A 16,221-nucleotide genomic window follows, 5' to 3' on the forward strand; every position below is an offset into this window, starting at 1 on the left:
CCTCTTCCTGCAGTTACCCTTTGAATGGAGATGCTTCTTGAATCTGTGAAGGAACCAGGAGTACAAGGTATCTTGTGTTCCCTGTGAAGAAATCTAGAGGCACAATTGCTAATGCTAACTTTTCCAGCTTTGTTTGTTTTTTTGGTTAGTGTTACATAAGATACCAGAAAATAGACTTTTGTTGTCACGTTAAATTCAAGGGGCGGGGGTGGTGGTGGGAGAACAACAAAGCTTTTGATCTTTCTTTAGTAAATAGGAGTCTGGTTACAGAATGTAAATATTTATCTTAGATGATGCTATAAGCAGTACACTTCTTTCTCTCTCCATAACAGATAAGGACAAAACCAAGTTAGTCATCAAGATGCATATAACTTCTAAGATGCTTCTTGTCTTGTGTTGTTCATTTTGGGGATCAACATCAGTGTAACTGTTGTCTTATTTTCCCACAAACTATATGACTGACATAATACTACAAAGCAGCTTGAGGGACTACTAGCGCACAGAATTAAAGCCTTCACTGGTCTGCTGAAGGTTGAGTAAAACATTCAATGAAATAGCATTTCCTAAGTGGACAACTACCTTTCTGTGCTCTTGGATCTCTTTGGTATTTGTCAGTAGACAATGAGTGGTCACCTCTAAAGTAACTGCATTTTAAAATATTGATGCTGGATGAAGAGCTTAACTAAAAAAGTATATATTACTCAAAAAAGCATACTGTTTACCTAGGATGGATTATGAGGAATTATATTTCAATGTGTGAAATTAAGAAAAGGTTAAATATTAATGGTAGCTTTGGGGTGGGACCAGCTCAGTGGGAAAAACAGCTTATGAAAGAAATGAATTTCAAATATCTTCCTCAATGTTATTTTGTTCCCCTCTTCTGGTATGTTCTTTATTTCTGAAATTCCCTCTGAGGTGTGGAGCCCTGTATGAGAGCACTGTTCCTGGGAGAAGGATTACCCCGTAATGGGGACGGGCCAGGGCAGTGCTGGGGGAGAAGTCTGATTGTCAGTTGCTTGTCCTGTTCTTACTCTGCATCTCCGGCTCATTTGGGCTGTTCTCTGGTGTTGTGCTCAGGACCACATCAGCTGCTGCCATGGCGGTGGCATGGGAAGCTTCCTCATCACCTCTTTTTGCTTGGTGGCCTGCACCATCCTGGTCCTTGTGGACCAGGTGGGCCCTGCATACTGGTTCCACCATTAGCCCACGAAGCATCCAGGCATGCATGTGGCTCTTCCTTAGGAGCCACTCTTCTCGTTATGATTTTACAAAAGCTTTACTTAAAAGCAAAATTCAGACAATACTTAAAACTGCTGAAATTGTTTCTTGTTTTCAGCTGCCTTTGTGACTTTGAGGACATTGAATCGGACCATCTTACTTAAAGGGAATGCTGCGTACTTGCTGCTGCAGTGATTCCGGTCCGGATCTCCCTGAGCTGAGGGAGAGGTACATGGGCATGAGCATGTCTATTTATCTATTTTTAAATGGTTGTACATCTGCATGTAGTGCCTAAAATCTCTACAGATGACAGTTATTTGTGTCTTTATCTCAGCAGCCATGCATAGCAAAATACAACCAGATAAAATAGGAAGCCCAGGTGATAGGATGAGGTGGCTTTCCATAGCCTCACTGATCCACTCTGGCCTCCATGGTGGACTTGCTCAGGGAGGGGAGCAATCAGGGAAGCTGCTTTGCTTCCACTGTGAAAATGAGTTTTAATACTCAAGGGTAGGTAAATTTGGTTTTTTATTTCCCCCAACAGATGAGAACAAACTGATGCTTCCTTAGGGGCGTTAAAAGCCTTGAGCCTGCTTCTGCATACAGATTCTGGAGTGTGAAATAAAATTCAGGGGAGGAAGACCGCTAGTTAGTATCTTAATTTTGGGAAGGTGCAGCATTTGTATTTGAGAGACTGAGGCTGATGAGCACCAGTCCAGGGCCTGCTGATGGCAGTGGAAAATCTATCCACTTAACAGGCTTTGGATTATTCTTGAGTAGCTTATTGTACCCACACCTCCTGTGGAAGGTGATGAACTTCCTCTGTTTTTCCTTCTTCATCCAAATGTGTTACACCTGGTTGACCAACGTGCCTGAAAGGACATCTTGTTGGTGAGTGCACTAATTGCCACTTGTGCAGGAAGGAGAAGCTGTCACTTTGCGGCAGCTCCTGTTTGGCCTAAGTCTTGCTGACCCTGGCGGCGTGTCTGGAGTCACTTCTTATTAAAGCAGAATTGAAGCAGCGTCTTTGGCAGAAGGTTGTTTGGAGGTTAAGCATTCTTACTGTGTTATTAGTGATGATGGTGTAGGGATTTGCGTAAAATTAAGATGTGTGGTTGTGCAGGTGGTGTTCTGGTAAGTACCACGTGGTCACCATCGCTTTCTGTGAGCAGTGGTGGCTGAGGCACATGGCAGGAATCGTGCCCCCTTCAGCAAAGCTACTCATGACATCTCTGAAGGGAGCAGACAAGTGTTTCCTGTAAAAACACATACTGGAAACATCTGCCCAGCACATTGAATTAGAGGATTTTTCTTGATGTGCCGTCCGACCCTGTACGCTGAGGAACCTCAGTGCTCTGTTTTCCTCATGACTTCCCCCATCTTTTTCTTAAGCTGTCTTTCTGGCACATTCTTCCGAAGCTGGAGCTGTGAGGATGGATCGGACCTCGCTTCCCACATCTGCCCCAGCAGCTGTACCACTTCCTGCCATGAATCATCCGAAACACACTTTTTTTTCAAATTGTTTTATTTAAGGGTGAAGGCACATTTGTTTTCCTGAAGCCACAAACTAATCTCGGCAGTCTGGCAGCCAAGCCTTAAATGAAGGCTGGGGTGCGAAAGTGTTCTGAGGAAGGAAGTGCCTCCCATCGGTGGCGATCACGGGCAAGCCTGGAGCAGAGCTCCTTTCCTTGTGGGCTTCAGTTGTGGTCAGAGGAACTGCAGACTTCATCACTTACTGGAGAGTTGCAGCAAAACGTCTCCTCTGTTGGCACGTCAATGTCAAACACACCATGACCTCTGGTTTTCAGAAGTTCATCACTACAGCTTAACCGGGTACTAATTGTTAAATGATCTTTGGAGCAGGGGGCATAATCTTTTGCCGGAGAATTCTTGGCTATGTTTTGGAGCCTCTCTGGGGCTGCTGTTTGCGGTTTTATTTTCCAGGGCTCACTGATTGCATGTATTTCAATCCTAGTGCTCCAAAATGAGGCACTTCTTTTTTGTCCTGAGGAGCTGAGGACATATAGTTCCTGAAACTGGAGAGGTTATTGTATTTCGCACAGAGATGAAATCTGAAATCTGCCCCCTCGATTTTGTCTATAAAAAAAAACCACCAAAAAAACCCCAACCCAAAAGCACGCTAACTACAAAGTTGTTAAGCTTTTTTTTTTTCCCCCTGTTAATTTTTCTAGGGAAACGTCAGATTCACCACTTGGGAAACCAGCTTCAACTCAATCAGCATTGTCTGGATACTGCCTTTAATTTTTTCAAGATGGCTGTAAGCAAGCACCTAACTCGGGGGAGAAAGATGACCCACGTAATTGCTGCATGTCTCTACCTGGTGTGTAGGACAGAAGGAACTCCTCGTATCCTTTCACATTTAAAAAAATAAAAATAAATAAGACATCCTTTTAGCAAGTCAACTATCCCAGTTAGACTTTGTTTCAAAATTGGCAAAGGTAAGTGTTTAGGAGCTAACTTTGTCACTGTTGGTTTTATATAATGAAGTGAATGGGAATATTTCCTGTGGTTCAAGTAAAAATTTTCCCTCTCTAAATGTCTACAATACTTAGTATTTACAAGGAGCTATAAATGTCATTGTCTCCCATCAATAACTCTAAATTTCTTCTTTCTCAACATTTTCTTCTAGTGTAAGATTGCACCTTTCCTGTGCTTTGCTAGGGATTACTTGTTTATGGTGTGTTTTTTGTTGTTTTGTTTTGTTTTTATTTTTTAAAACAAAAGAAAATTAACCCCAAGCCTCCTGTAATGTCAGCATTAAAGCACGTATCGGGGTTCCAGTGGGTTTTCCATAAGGTACTTGGATTTCCTCCTTTTAATGCTTGTGGGAAGGACAGTATCACTCCCGTTTTAATTTTGGGGAAAAAGGCATTTGATAAACTCTGAAATTCGCTCCAAGATAGTACAGGAAATCAGTAGCTAGAGGTGAGACTGCACATAGGCCAGAGTTGCAAGTGAGAACTCCTTGCCTCTAGGCCATCCCTATTTTCGTCTTGTAGAACTTCATTAAAATTCATGTTCATGTAAGCTTTAAATACTGATGGCCATCCACGTTTATTTGTTTTATATATTTTTACTTATTTTATGTTGTGTTTCTGTTGCTGGAATTCAGAGTTTAGTATCAAACAATTTCTTCTGTGTTATTTTAGTTCTTTTTTAAGAAGAAAAGCAGTATGTGCATGTCATCAGTATTCTATTCGATTTGATGCTTTTTCTAGATGGCTGTTTTCATTCTATATTTTAGCAGTTCTAACAGCTTAACTTTCCTTTTAAGATTGACATGATTTTTTTGTTTCAGAAACTACATTCAGTGTTCTAAAATTAGTTCATTCTGATAGCATTGTGGTCATTGCATTTGCATGTTTAAAAAAAACGTGGTTTTGCAGGAAAAATGGAATTAAAAGGAAGGCTTGCCTATTACACTACTCTCTTCTAACATAAAATCTCGGTATGAACTTTGAACAGTATAACCCTATCATTACAATAAAGACAGTGTTGATTTAAAAGCATTGCCAGTATTTTTTATGCCCACGTCACATTTTTAAAGTAATTTATTTACAGTCGTTATTTGATACTACTGAATGATAGCCTAGCTGTAATATGCAAATCCATTTTTCCCCACTGGCAGTGATAGAAAAGCATTTGAAGCAGTATGAGCAGTAATAGGCAAGTGGGTAGATTATAATGTAGCAGCAAGTGTGGCTAACTTTTCTAGAAAACAACAAAAAAAATCCTTTGCTTGTTTGACATATCCTTCTTTAAAATATTACAGCATGTGCAAGATGTACTGGTCTTGCTGACACTTCATAAATACCTAAATTAATTTTCACAATTTTTTCACTAAATTAAGATAATATCCTGTGTGATAGTTCACATAAAATACTAGGACCAGGATATGAATAAGACTGCAAAGATGGGCTCTGTCTTTTTATATCAGTATCACAAAGTATCCTATCTTCATTTGCACGGTTACTGTGCCATCTGGGAATCAAGAAGTGGTAGTGCATGACTCTATAGCTCAATTTTGTTAATGCTGATTTTTTTAATTTATTTTTTTTTAAATCCATTACATAAATTTAATTTTGTAGTTGATATTAAGAATTTAACTGTGTTACTTTGAGAGATTGAGTTCAGCTTCTGCCTGTGTTCTGCTGTTTGGGTTTTTGTTTTGGTTTTTAGTGTTTAAAATCCAACATAATTTGAAAAACAAACCCCAAATAAATTATGGATTGTGAACTTTGCAGTGTAAGTTCCTTTTCTGGTATCTTATCATTTCATTAGAAACTTGAAAACCTAAGAGTCACAGGTGCATATTGCTGACCTTTGAAATGAAAATACATTCAAGCCTTCATAGATTAATTATGTTGATCATTATCAGCATGTTATATTTGTTTCCAGCCTAGATCTGGCAATATAGAAATATGCTACAGGAGGCAGGTATGTTCCCAGGGCCTTTGGTCCAGAGAGACCAAGAGCAGGTGTAGAGGATGGCCCTGTGACAAGATGCTTTAGCAAGAACGAAGGTGAACATTCAGGGCAATAAGCTCACAGCTGGTTTTGGTCTTCTGGAGAAGCCAGCAGAGGATGGCACGCAAAGAGGAGAACTATGCCGTGCAGAGGACATACAGTATTTGTAACATGTCAAGATTTATATAACACTGCTAAGTACATTTCCTGAGTTTAAAGCGTTACTTATCATTGTGTTGGTTATAGAACTCTTATTGGGAAATTTGGGAGAAATTTAGAAAAGGAAGTTAAAGACCGAAGATTGGTGAATGTATTTTAGAGGAAAGAGATAACGTGGAAGAAGTAGCGACAGGCAGCAGCATCGTCAGAGCTCAGAGAGAGGACCCTGGTTTTTGGGTGGCCCAGATGAATCAGTGGATTGACTCAGGAGTCATAGAGGCAAGAGAGATTAGCTGGCAACAGATGAGTCTGAAATAGAAGACAGCATATTTCTTTAAAAATACTCTTGTAGGAGGAATGAAGTATGTACGTGGCCCGGGGAGGTACAGTACGATGTAGTTGGGCTGAAGTGGCAAGAAATGTTGTGTCCTCTCCAGTGGCAGAACCAAAGGAGTGGGAAGTGTTTGGAGAGGGAAAACAGCATTTCATTGTGCCTGCATTGGGTTCAGTTTGAGGGAGCGGAATGTATTTATCTGACATGGATATCTGCTTATTCTTCTTTTTTCATAATGTACATGTCGCCAGCCAGCCTCTGCGAAAATGTGAGGAAAACTGTAGCCAAGTCTGCTGGTGTAGTCTGAATTATGCCTGAATAAACCTCAGCCTGAAATAGGAAAACATTAAGTGTCCTCGCTTCTTATGCGTTGTTTAATGCAAAAATGCAAAACATTCCAATAGCACAAATTTTTTTAATCTGAAAAAATAATTCTAGAACTTAAAGAGAACATAAAAGGTAATTTATCTAAAGTGCAGCTTTTATTTATAGTTCTTTAGAAAGTTTAATGTAGTATTTGTGGTCTGAATTGATTTTAGATCAGTTTATGGTTTTTATTAGCTTGTTTGACACAAAACCCCACAATGCAGCAGTTTTGACATAGCTTTTCATTTCAGTTGTTTATGTTACTTGTCAGTCTTAATGTTTTAAAGGGAAGATGGCTTACTAGCTATTAGCTGAATTTGGGAGGTGTTTCATCCTTTTGATGAGCTACCTATAAAAACTTTAATTTATTACTCTCTTTATAAAATGTGTCTATATTATCAGTGTCAGAAGTAAAGGTATAATGCAAAAAAATACATCTGAAAGAGACAGTGATTTTTTAAATCCTTAGGTCTGATGGAACTGGTTGTCCCCCTCCCAGGGGCTGAGCGATGCTGAGTGTTTCCAGTGACATCTGACTTCAGCTGGCACTGCCAGCGCTCCGGGCATTTGAGACTCTGGCTCTTAATTTGTTTCTTGGAATAGTAACAGTCCTCAGTTGTTTCTCTTTAATGTTTTGAACAGCTTTTCCACCCCTACATATGTTTGAATGGAAACAAAGGGCTTTTTCGCCGGTCATGCCGTTCCTGAGAGAGAGAACTTGGGAAGAGCTGGGCAGGGTGTTTGAGTGACTTACGGGCTCGGCTGTAACCCGTGGCTGCCCTAGGGTCACTCGGGAACAATGAGAGGCTGGCCAGGATTTTCCAGGTGGGATATCAGTTTGTGTTAATCAAGGAACGTTTCATTCTGTTTGTAATCCTTTTTACTGTACGCAACTGTTAGAAAAACTGTACGACTGTCCCCATTTGTTTTTAATATTTTCCAATGCTACCACCTGGGTTTTTTACAGCAACATTTTACATGGTAAATGGCTTTTATCCCACACACATGTACCTTTTTCACTTTATTTATTTATTCTTTTCCTTTGAAGCTCTCTGGAAAACGCACCCTTAGTTGTAAACCAAATCCTGTTTTGTTAAGGCATAGTAAATAAAAGCTTTTCCACATGAGAAGAGTCCTTACAAAGTTCCCTCACCAGCTATCTTGTGTAAATATCCCTCTGTTTGCCTTTGGAGGTAAATTTAGGGCAGTTTTTTCCCCCTCCAGTAAAGCTGATCAATCTTGATGCATGGGGGCTCGCCGAGCCCTTCCCACCACCCAGGGTTGGGGCAGCCTCCTGAGACTGAGGTTGCCCAGGTTATTCAGGTGGTCTTCAGTGGCTTTGTGGGTAGCCAGAGGAAGGGGGTCAGTCCAAGGCAGCCAAGTGATGCCTCTATTCCGAGTTGTTTGCAGAAGAACCTTTCTGCTAAATGTCTAAGAAAAATAACCTCTTAAATTTGAGTGTTGGGAACAGAAGGCTGACAGGAGAAAGTTTGGTGCTTTGGTGCCTTTTACATGTAAACTTGCGCTGGGTGGGGAAGCACAAGGCACTTTTCCTCCATGCTTCCTCTGCCCTGTGAACCTCCCTTTTGTTTGAAGGAAGATCACGAACGCATTGCAGGATCCCAGCAGGCAAGAAGGATTTAGAAAAAAAAGGGCATCTCCTCACCGAATGGGGCAGTACTTTGTTATTTCCTATTCGTCTGCAGTACTTGTGCTTTATTGCCAAGCTATTTGAATGCCTCCTGGTTTAATGTGTTTATTTTCATGTCACAGTAAGGGAAGTTGAGAGTATTTATCTTCATTTCCAGGTGCAGAACTGAGGCTAAGTGACAGACTCAAAGTTACCCAGAAAATCTGTGATGGAGTGAGGAACTGGTCTCTCTAACCCTAGATTAGGCACCAGCTACTGAGCCTTTCTGCCTTGTCAGTCTTTGCAAGAGAAGCTCAGCTAATTTCTTCCTGAACGTTAGCAGGCTCTGTCGGCTTCCATACTGTCTTGGGAAGCTTTGTATAACCTTGCCATGAGAGACTTTGATGGATACCTTCTTTGTTTCCCTCCTAACACTTCAAGGTCTATCTTTGCAAGGAAAAGGGCAAGACTTCCTTTTTTATTGGAAGTGAAAAATTAGATCTCCAGCAATCTTTTGACCTCTACTAAAACTTCCTGGAGCCAGCAGGCCCTAGTGTTCCCAATTAAAAAGTTAACTTTTGAAATTAGACTTTAATCAACAAAATTTTAGAGCTCTAGTTAGGGAAGCTAATAAAACCAGTTTCTTTTTGGTTAAGGACTTTCTTCTTAGTAACTGACCTTTTACTTTTGATTAAATACAGTTGCATTCTAAATGTGTTTTGTGCAAGTGTTGAGTGTGACAAGGACATAAGAGATTAAAAATGGATTTTAAATTGCACAGTTAAAAATACATCTAATATTTACAAAAGCAAATTACTTCATTTCACTAGTGTGTTTTTTGGGGGTTTGGTTTTTTTTTTTTTTTTGGTATGTGTGGTAAAGGACACCAAGATCTTACTTCATAGAGAGTAGAATAGAATAGAATATTTTCAGTTGGAAGGGACCTACAACAATCATCAAGTCCAACTGCCTGACCACTTCAGGGCTGACCAAAAGTTAAAGCATGTTATTAAGGGCATTGGCCAATTGCCTCTTAGATACTGACAGGCTTGGGACATCGACCATCTCTCTAGGAAGCCTGTTCTGGTGTCTGACACACTCTTGGTAAGGGAATTCTTCCTAATGAAGCATTTGCTTGGACTTGAAGTCTTGGAAAGGCCTTGTCCACTTCATTTCAAAATGAAGTTTTAAAATTGGCATGCTTTTGAGTGGGTGGATTTTAGCTGGGAGAGTTTCAATCTATTAATGAAAAATTGCCACCTTAAATAGGGTGTGGCTAATGTTACCCCATGTTATTTGCATCTATTTCCAAATTGTTCATCTGTTTGGTAACGCTTGGCTTGTGTGATCACTCCTGTTTGGTACCACAGGAGAAAATGCTGGAGATGTAGGGAAGGGGGCAGCCAGGGGCAGCAATAGAAAATTAATTTCTGCGCCTTAATTTCTCCCCCTCCCACTCTCCTCCAGCCAGGATTGAGACTGCTGAATTTCAACAGCAGGGCTTATGACCTGAAGCCAACGTATCCGGTCTCCTTTTCCATGGAGTGATGGAGAATCATGATTTTTCACTGGCAGTACTGCCTCACACATTTTTGCTGTATAAAGAGAGATGTATAAAGCAAGTACGTTACTGAGAGAATGAGGTGTTTCATGTTTCCCGTTGGTGGGAAAGTCAGATTTTCCTCTTCATGTGCTCGTCGATGTCGTGTGGCTCTGTTCTCTTTCCGTGCTCATGGACGGGCAGCGAGGCAGGAGGACTCGGGGCTATGTCACTCTTGGGTATCTTGGCTCACCTCCAGCTGTCTTGCAGGAGAGCCTGTGTTTCCATAGGCCCTGTGTCATATCTGTCAGTCCCCCGTAGATGTCTGCCTGTCTGTCTAGTATCTTGAAGTGATGCTAGGTACTTGAATTCAACTTGTATCTGGTGATGTGCAGTGTCTTTAAAGAGAATTCCCTCTTAAGAAGAAAAAGCCTGAAGCCTTTCAAACTGGTTGTATGGCCCTGCACCTGGGGGACAGGGCTGGGGGGATGGTTAGTGGCCCTCAGGTTCTCCTCTTGTCCCTTGTGGGGGAAAGTCATAAACCTTACTTGTGCGTGACTCAGATGTGGCAGGAGAATAGCGAGTGCGACTGACTGGCCTTATCCTGCAGGGTGCCATGTTGCTGAAAGTCATCGAAGCTTTCTGCAGGGAGACCATAATTTTAATGGGGAGGTTCTGTACTTGGGTGATTTTTCTTTGTTCCTTTAAGATTCTGAAAATCTAAAAGGGGATGGGAACTTTATATTGTGGTGGGTCTCAATGTCTTACTGTTTAAATCCTTGTGCTAAATGCCTATTATGGATGCTGCAGGAGGGAGGGGAAAAGCAGCTGTGTAAGTGCAGTAGTGATAATTGACCCACTTAAGAGAGCTGCTCTAATTTTGCGTGTTACAGCATCTTGGAAATTCAGATAAGAATGTTGATCTCTCCAGCTAATAGGATTTCTAAATATATCATCCAAAAGAAGCAGGAGGACTGTAATTTTGTGTGTGTGTGTTCAGGCTAACGTTTTGTTTAAGAATTGCACACTCTGAAAATCTGCTTTTCCATTAACTTGTTACTAACTCAGGATAAAACGGTATTTGACCTCTGGTGCTAGCAAGGGGGGACTTGATCCTGCCCCAGTGAATTCACTGATGAAATTCTCACCAGCTATTGTGTAGAGGAGTGACCAGCCTTTTTCCCTTCACGATGCTGGTACCCAGCAGGTGGCTCAAATTGTCAACTTTTCCATAATGCAGCATTAAATAAAGTATCTGCAGAGAGAGAGAGAGGGGGGACAGGGCCACAAGATGGCCTATCAAGATTACAGATTTTGGCTGGTTTTGATAGCTTTGTTGTTTGTTTTCCTCATTTAAGGGAAATTTTGAACAGTAAAGGTCAAAATAATCCTCTTCTGAAATTTCAGTGCAAAAATACTCTATTGCTTTACCGACCAGAGTGTTTCAAGTCACTCTCTAGGCAGCTCTTTCTCAAAGCACATCGATGGGTACGACTGCTGGGGTTTGCGCTCAATAGAGTTGTTACACCTAGATTGTTTTAATCTTGGAGATCCTTTGCCCTTGCCCATCATACCTTTCTGTGCCGGGACAAAACCAGTTATCACAGTCCCCCTTTGAAAGGAAGGGACAGGATTTACTCTGTAGGCTTCTGTTTTGGGTCCACTGAAGCCCCTGTCGCTGTGGGCTTGAATTCCATTATGGGCAGGTAGAAGAAGTGGTTATTGTTTGGCAGCTCTGTGCTCGTGTCGGGCCTTGTGTAACGCAGAAATACTTACAGCAGAAGCGCCTGAGCCAGATTTTTAATGCATGTAATAGTGGTCTGTTACTGCATGCTTAAAAATAATAATTAATGAAATTAATTGCATGGTCTGCCCTCTTTGTAATTAGGTTCCAGTTTGGGGTTTCTGAACTGGTGAGACAGTGGTAAAGGTGAAACAAGGAATGAAACAGAAGCAAGGAACAGGAAAGTTGCAAAGGCATCAGTAATACCAGGATAAAAACAGGAGGGGCAGCCCTGCCATACCAGCAGCACTGAGATGGGGTGATGCTTTGAGACATGGGAACTAATGAGAGGAACGAAGGCAGGACGAGTTCTGGGTGATGGATGAGGGGAGGGAAATATGATGGCAGAGAGGCCTCCTTTCAGTGAAGTAAATACAAAGGAGGGACGATAAGGAAGGGGATCACACCTCTGATGTCTTTGACCTTCAGCGATCCTTGCATGCTTGTGAAAATAAATATTTAACAATCTTCTTAAAGCTTGTTCAAAAGAGGAAATGATTAGCTTGGCTCTCTGCTTAATTCAGAAGTTTATCTCTACATCTGAATTTTGTGCTTATGTCAGCAAAACCAGCATTTTAACTGGGTGGTGTTTTGACCTGATGGGAGCTAATATGTTGCAAACACCAGCTAAATAAAAAACAGTGTGGTACAGCTGGTCATTGTATAGCACATTCTTGCTTTTGTCAGAGGATGTGCTGGATGTGGTGTGGGATGTGGAGGAGACTCTTCCCCTTCCTTCCCTGCATATCCACCCCCTTAAGAAAAGAAAAAAAAAAAAAGAAAAAGAAGGGGGGAAAAAAATCCTGGTAGCAAACATGATCAATTACGATCGATGTTTTTGATCTGGTCACTGAAAAATATTCCTGGTTGTAGCCATCACAAATGTTTTCTGCATCTTAATACTTTAGAAGTCAATTAGAAAATTAAATGCTCTCCTTCATTAAAATAATTTTGAAGATTGTGTATTTGCATTTTAATGCCTTAAGAATGATGCCTTAGAAGACAAATTCATATTATTAAATAGTTTCATTAAGATCAGTAATTCAAAACGGGGTGAATTCAAAAGCCAGTGCGTTAAGACCTATAAGCACTTCTGTGCTTGCTATCTGCAAATACTATTTTAGCTTGAGGTCTTCTAAAACTGTGTCCACTTTCATCATAGTCTTATGTCTTATGCAGCTTTTTGTCTTGCATTTTTTGATGTTATAAGAACAAAGTGAAGGTATATCAGAGAAACAATATTACCTTTCAAATTTGTTTTGAAGAAACAGGATTCCTTCTCAGACCTGATCTGTCCTCGTATCTTGAAAGTGGTCTTGATAATGATTTCTTCCATCCTAATAAAGTATAAGCCTTTTAAAAATTGGTAAAAGTACTTGTCAAGAGCTGTCTTATTTCTTCAGGTGTTTGTCACTAGGATTTTGTTTGCATGACATAGTCTTCATACACAAACTTCATACTGGAAATGCTTCTCAATGAAAAATTTTTAGCATTTTGTACTCTCATGCCAAGTAAAATTGTGAGCTGAGCCTTTTCTAACCTTTTCATTGTTAGCCTGCCTTTATGGCAAGTCCATGTCCTTCCTCGAAGGCAAAAGAAGGCGGCTTTTAAGTTTAACGGCCCGACTGGCTCAGTATTGTTGTAAATATGAATGACGTAATACTCAATCACATGGTGGTATGTCTGCTATTTTCCCCCCTTTGAGAGAGAGAATAATCTTTCCATCTTGTCCCGTTTCAGCAGTTTGGGAAAATAGCAGCCTTAAATGAGACCCAAAACAACCAAAATCTTGATTTCTTCCAGAGCTCTGCTTTTGAAATCAAATGTTCCCTATGCCTTCTTTATTTTGACTTGCTAATTGGAAATAAGATGTTGAAGATAACGTGTGCTTTGAAGCTTGTGTATTGTGTATTTTATTTAGATTTAATCCTTTAAACGTTTGACAATAAAACATAAATTGCAGAGCTCTCATCTTTAGATGAGCTGTAAGTGAATCATTTAAGTTTTCAACATCTTTCCAGTTTGGAAGAAACACAGTAGTCTCAGTGATGTTTTGACTGCATGTGATGGTAAAGTGCTATGAGACTGGCTAATCAGTATTTTTAAATGGAGATATATAACTGTTTCTTCAATGAAGGAGCAGCTTGTCTGCCAAAAATAAAGTCTTAGCTTATGCCTCGACAGGGAGTAGAAATCGGAGTGCTCTTCAGATTCCTTTTGTATTGCTAAGCAGGGAGGAATGGTGAACAATATATTTTATGTTATCATATATAAACTGCTCGTGATGGAAAGCAAATTTTGGAAGAGGGGAAATATATAGCCTGAAAAAAAATCCTTTTAGTGTGGACAAAAAATTGTGTCCAACTTACAATATGCTATAATCTTTTTAATATGAAGAGAAAACTGTGCATTAAAAATACGCATTTGGCAACATTACATGTACTAAATGAAATGTGAAAGTCTTTATTACATAAAAACCAGAACTCTAAACATTGCCTCTGCCTTACTGTCAGGAGAATTTCTCGTCTTATCTGCTTTACAGTATTTTTCCTTATATAATTGGTCCTTTTAACTTTTTAGTGTGCTTGTAGAGAGCCTTTTGGCCTTGCAGTTTCCAAGGAGAAACAAAGTTGTTATTGTCAGTTCAGGTACTGCAATGTGTGGCACAATTCTAGGACAAACAAAGAGCTGGTGTTTCAAGTTAGACTGCAGAAAATTCGAGAGGTTACCTGAACTTGCTAGTTTCTGAGAAAGCACCATAGTGTCCTTGCTTTACAAGGATTTTATCCCCTTCCAGCTAGCTTGCATTAAAAATACCCTTCACCCCTCTGTGTCGTGTGCGTGTCCCATCCCGTCCCACCACACACCACACCACACCCCCCCCCAAATGAAGCCATGGCCTCAGAGTAATGAAGTTCTGCCTATTCAGCTCCAAAGGTTGTGAGATTATAGGTGCTTTTCTGTGACTTTTCCTGTTGGGCAAGAGAGCTGGGCTGTCTCAATTGAGACTATTTCTTTTGAAATTTGCAATTGAAATTGCCAGTGGACCATCCTTGATCTCCAGGGAAATGAGGAAAGACATGTAAAATAATTGTAAGGCATTACTGGAAAAGTCTTCTTTTAAAGAAACATCTGGAGGTTTCAGCTGCTGCATCTCAGCTGGTACATGAAATCAGAGAATGCTCTATTCTGTACTTCTCTGGAGTTGAAAGTTTGGTTTTCCCACATGAGTGCTGTTAACTTCTGTAGAATCTAAGTTGAATTTTCTTTTCTATATGAAAATTTCTGGTCCTTAAAGGATCAGTCTTCTAGAGAATGCAACAGATGGACTGCATCTGTGCTGCTGTCTCTGAGGGACTCCCAAATCACTGCATTCTTGTCACATCTGGAAGACCCAGTTCATTGCCAATAATTATTTCCAGCTCATACTCAGATTATAGTTTTTCAGTTGAAAAATGTTTTTGTCACTGTGGAGTTTAATATTCATTATCTTCCACCTAGACTCTAAGTTTTTATTGTGGCAGAGGAAAGCAACTTAAGTATTGGTTGCCGTTGTACTCAGTCTTTGAACTGGTGGCTTCAGTCTCCTGGCTGTTTCTCATGGTCATTCAGCAATGCAATAAGAGAATGCTCCAGTCCTTGGTTTTTGCTGATAATGTTGGCAGCCCTCCCAGCAGAGCTGTAAACTGGTCACCTTCTTCCTGTTGCACAATCTGGAGCCAAGAACATTGGCTGAAAGGTAGTATCCAGAATATGAGGACAGCATCAAAAAAGAAGCTGCAAAAAAAGTAGTTTAACAGAAGTGTTTCATTACAACAGTCTTTCCTACTGACAATTTCTAGGATGGGAGGAAAGAGAATACAGAGCATTTTCCACCAGCTCTCCAGCAGTCAGAGAAGGTGTGGTACATAAAGGGGAATGTTTATATAGACAATATATCTGAAGGTAATGAATACGGAGAAGACAATGCAGAAAGCCTGTGTCCTATGTAGGACTGAAGAATAATTTAGATTGGAAGGGGCCCCTGGAAATCATCTCTCCAATTAAGCTCAAGAAATAGGCCCATGTGAACCTCATGAGGTTCAACGAGGCCAAGTGCAGGGTCCTGCACCAGGGTCGGGGCAACCCCCAGTATTGGTACAGGCTGAGGGATGAAGGGATTGAGAGCAGCCCTGTTGAGAAGGACTTGGGGGTACTGGTGGACGAAAAGCTGGACATGAGCTGGCAATGTATGCTTGCAGCCCAGAAGGCCACCCGTATCCTGGGCTGCATCCAAAGCAGCGTGGCCAGCAGGTCGAGGGAGGGGATTCTGCCCCTCTGCTCAGCTCTGGTGAGACCCCACCTGGAGTCCTGCGTCCAGCTCTGGAGCCCTCAGCACAGGAAAGACATGGACCTGTTGGAGAGGATCCAGAGGAGGCCACAACAATGATCAGAGAAGTGGAACACCTCTCCTATGGGGACAGGCTGAGACAGTTGGGGTTGTTCAGCCTGGAGAAGAGGAGGCTCTGGGCAGACCTTATTGCAGCCTGCCAGTACTTAAAGGGGGCTTATAAAAAAAGATGGGGACAGACTTTTTAGCAGGGCCTGCTGCCATAGGAAAAGGGGTAATGGTTTAAACTAAAAGAGGGCAGATTTAGACTAGGTCTAAGGAATAAATTTTTCACAATGAGGGTGGTGAAACACTGGCCCAGGTTGCCCAGAGA

The 16,221-nt window shown here is 41.0% G+C and overlaps 1 protein-coding gene across 1 annotated transcript in view; it reads left to right on the forward strand.

The window, feature by feature from the left end:
• Window positions 1-3,410: 3,410 nt before the first annotated feature.
• BRF1 (BRF1 general transcription factor IIIB subunit) overlaps window positions 3,411-16,221 on the forward strand; it is a gene marked incomplete at its 3' end in the record, with an annotated part of 127,133 nt that continues 114,322 nt past the window's right edge. The window contains exon 1 of the mRNA XM_082000668.1: window positions 3,411-3,584. Coding sequence (XP_081856794.1) covers window positions 3,491-3,584 — 94 coding nt within the window. The 5' untranslated portion in view covers window positions 3,411-3,490. The remainder of the gene's footprint in view (window positions 3,585-16,221) is intronic.

The sequence above is a fragment of the Phaethon aethereus genome (assembly GCF_964289735.1).
Source record: "Phaethon aethereus genome assembly, chromosome: 5".
Taxonomy (NCBI): domain Eukaryota; kingdom Metazoa; phylum Chordata; class Aves; order Phaethontiformes; family Phaethontidae; genus Phaethon; species Phaethon aethereus.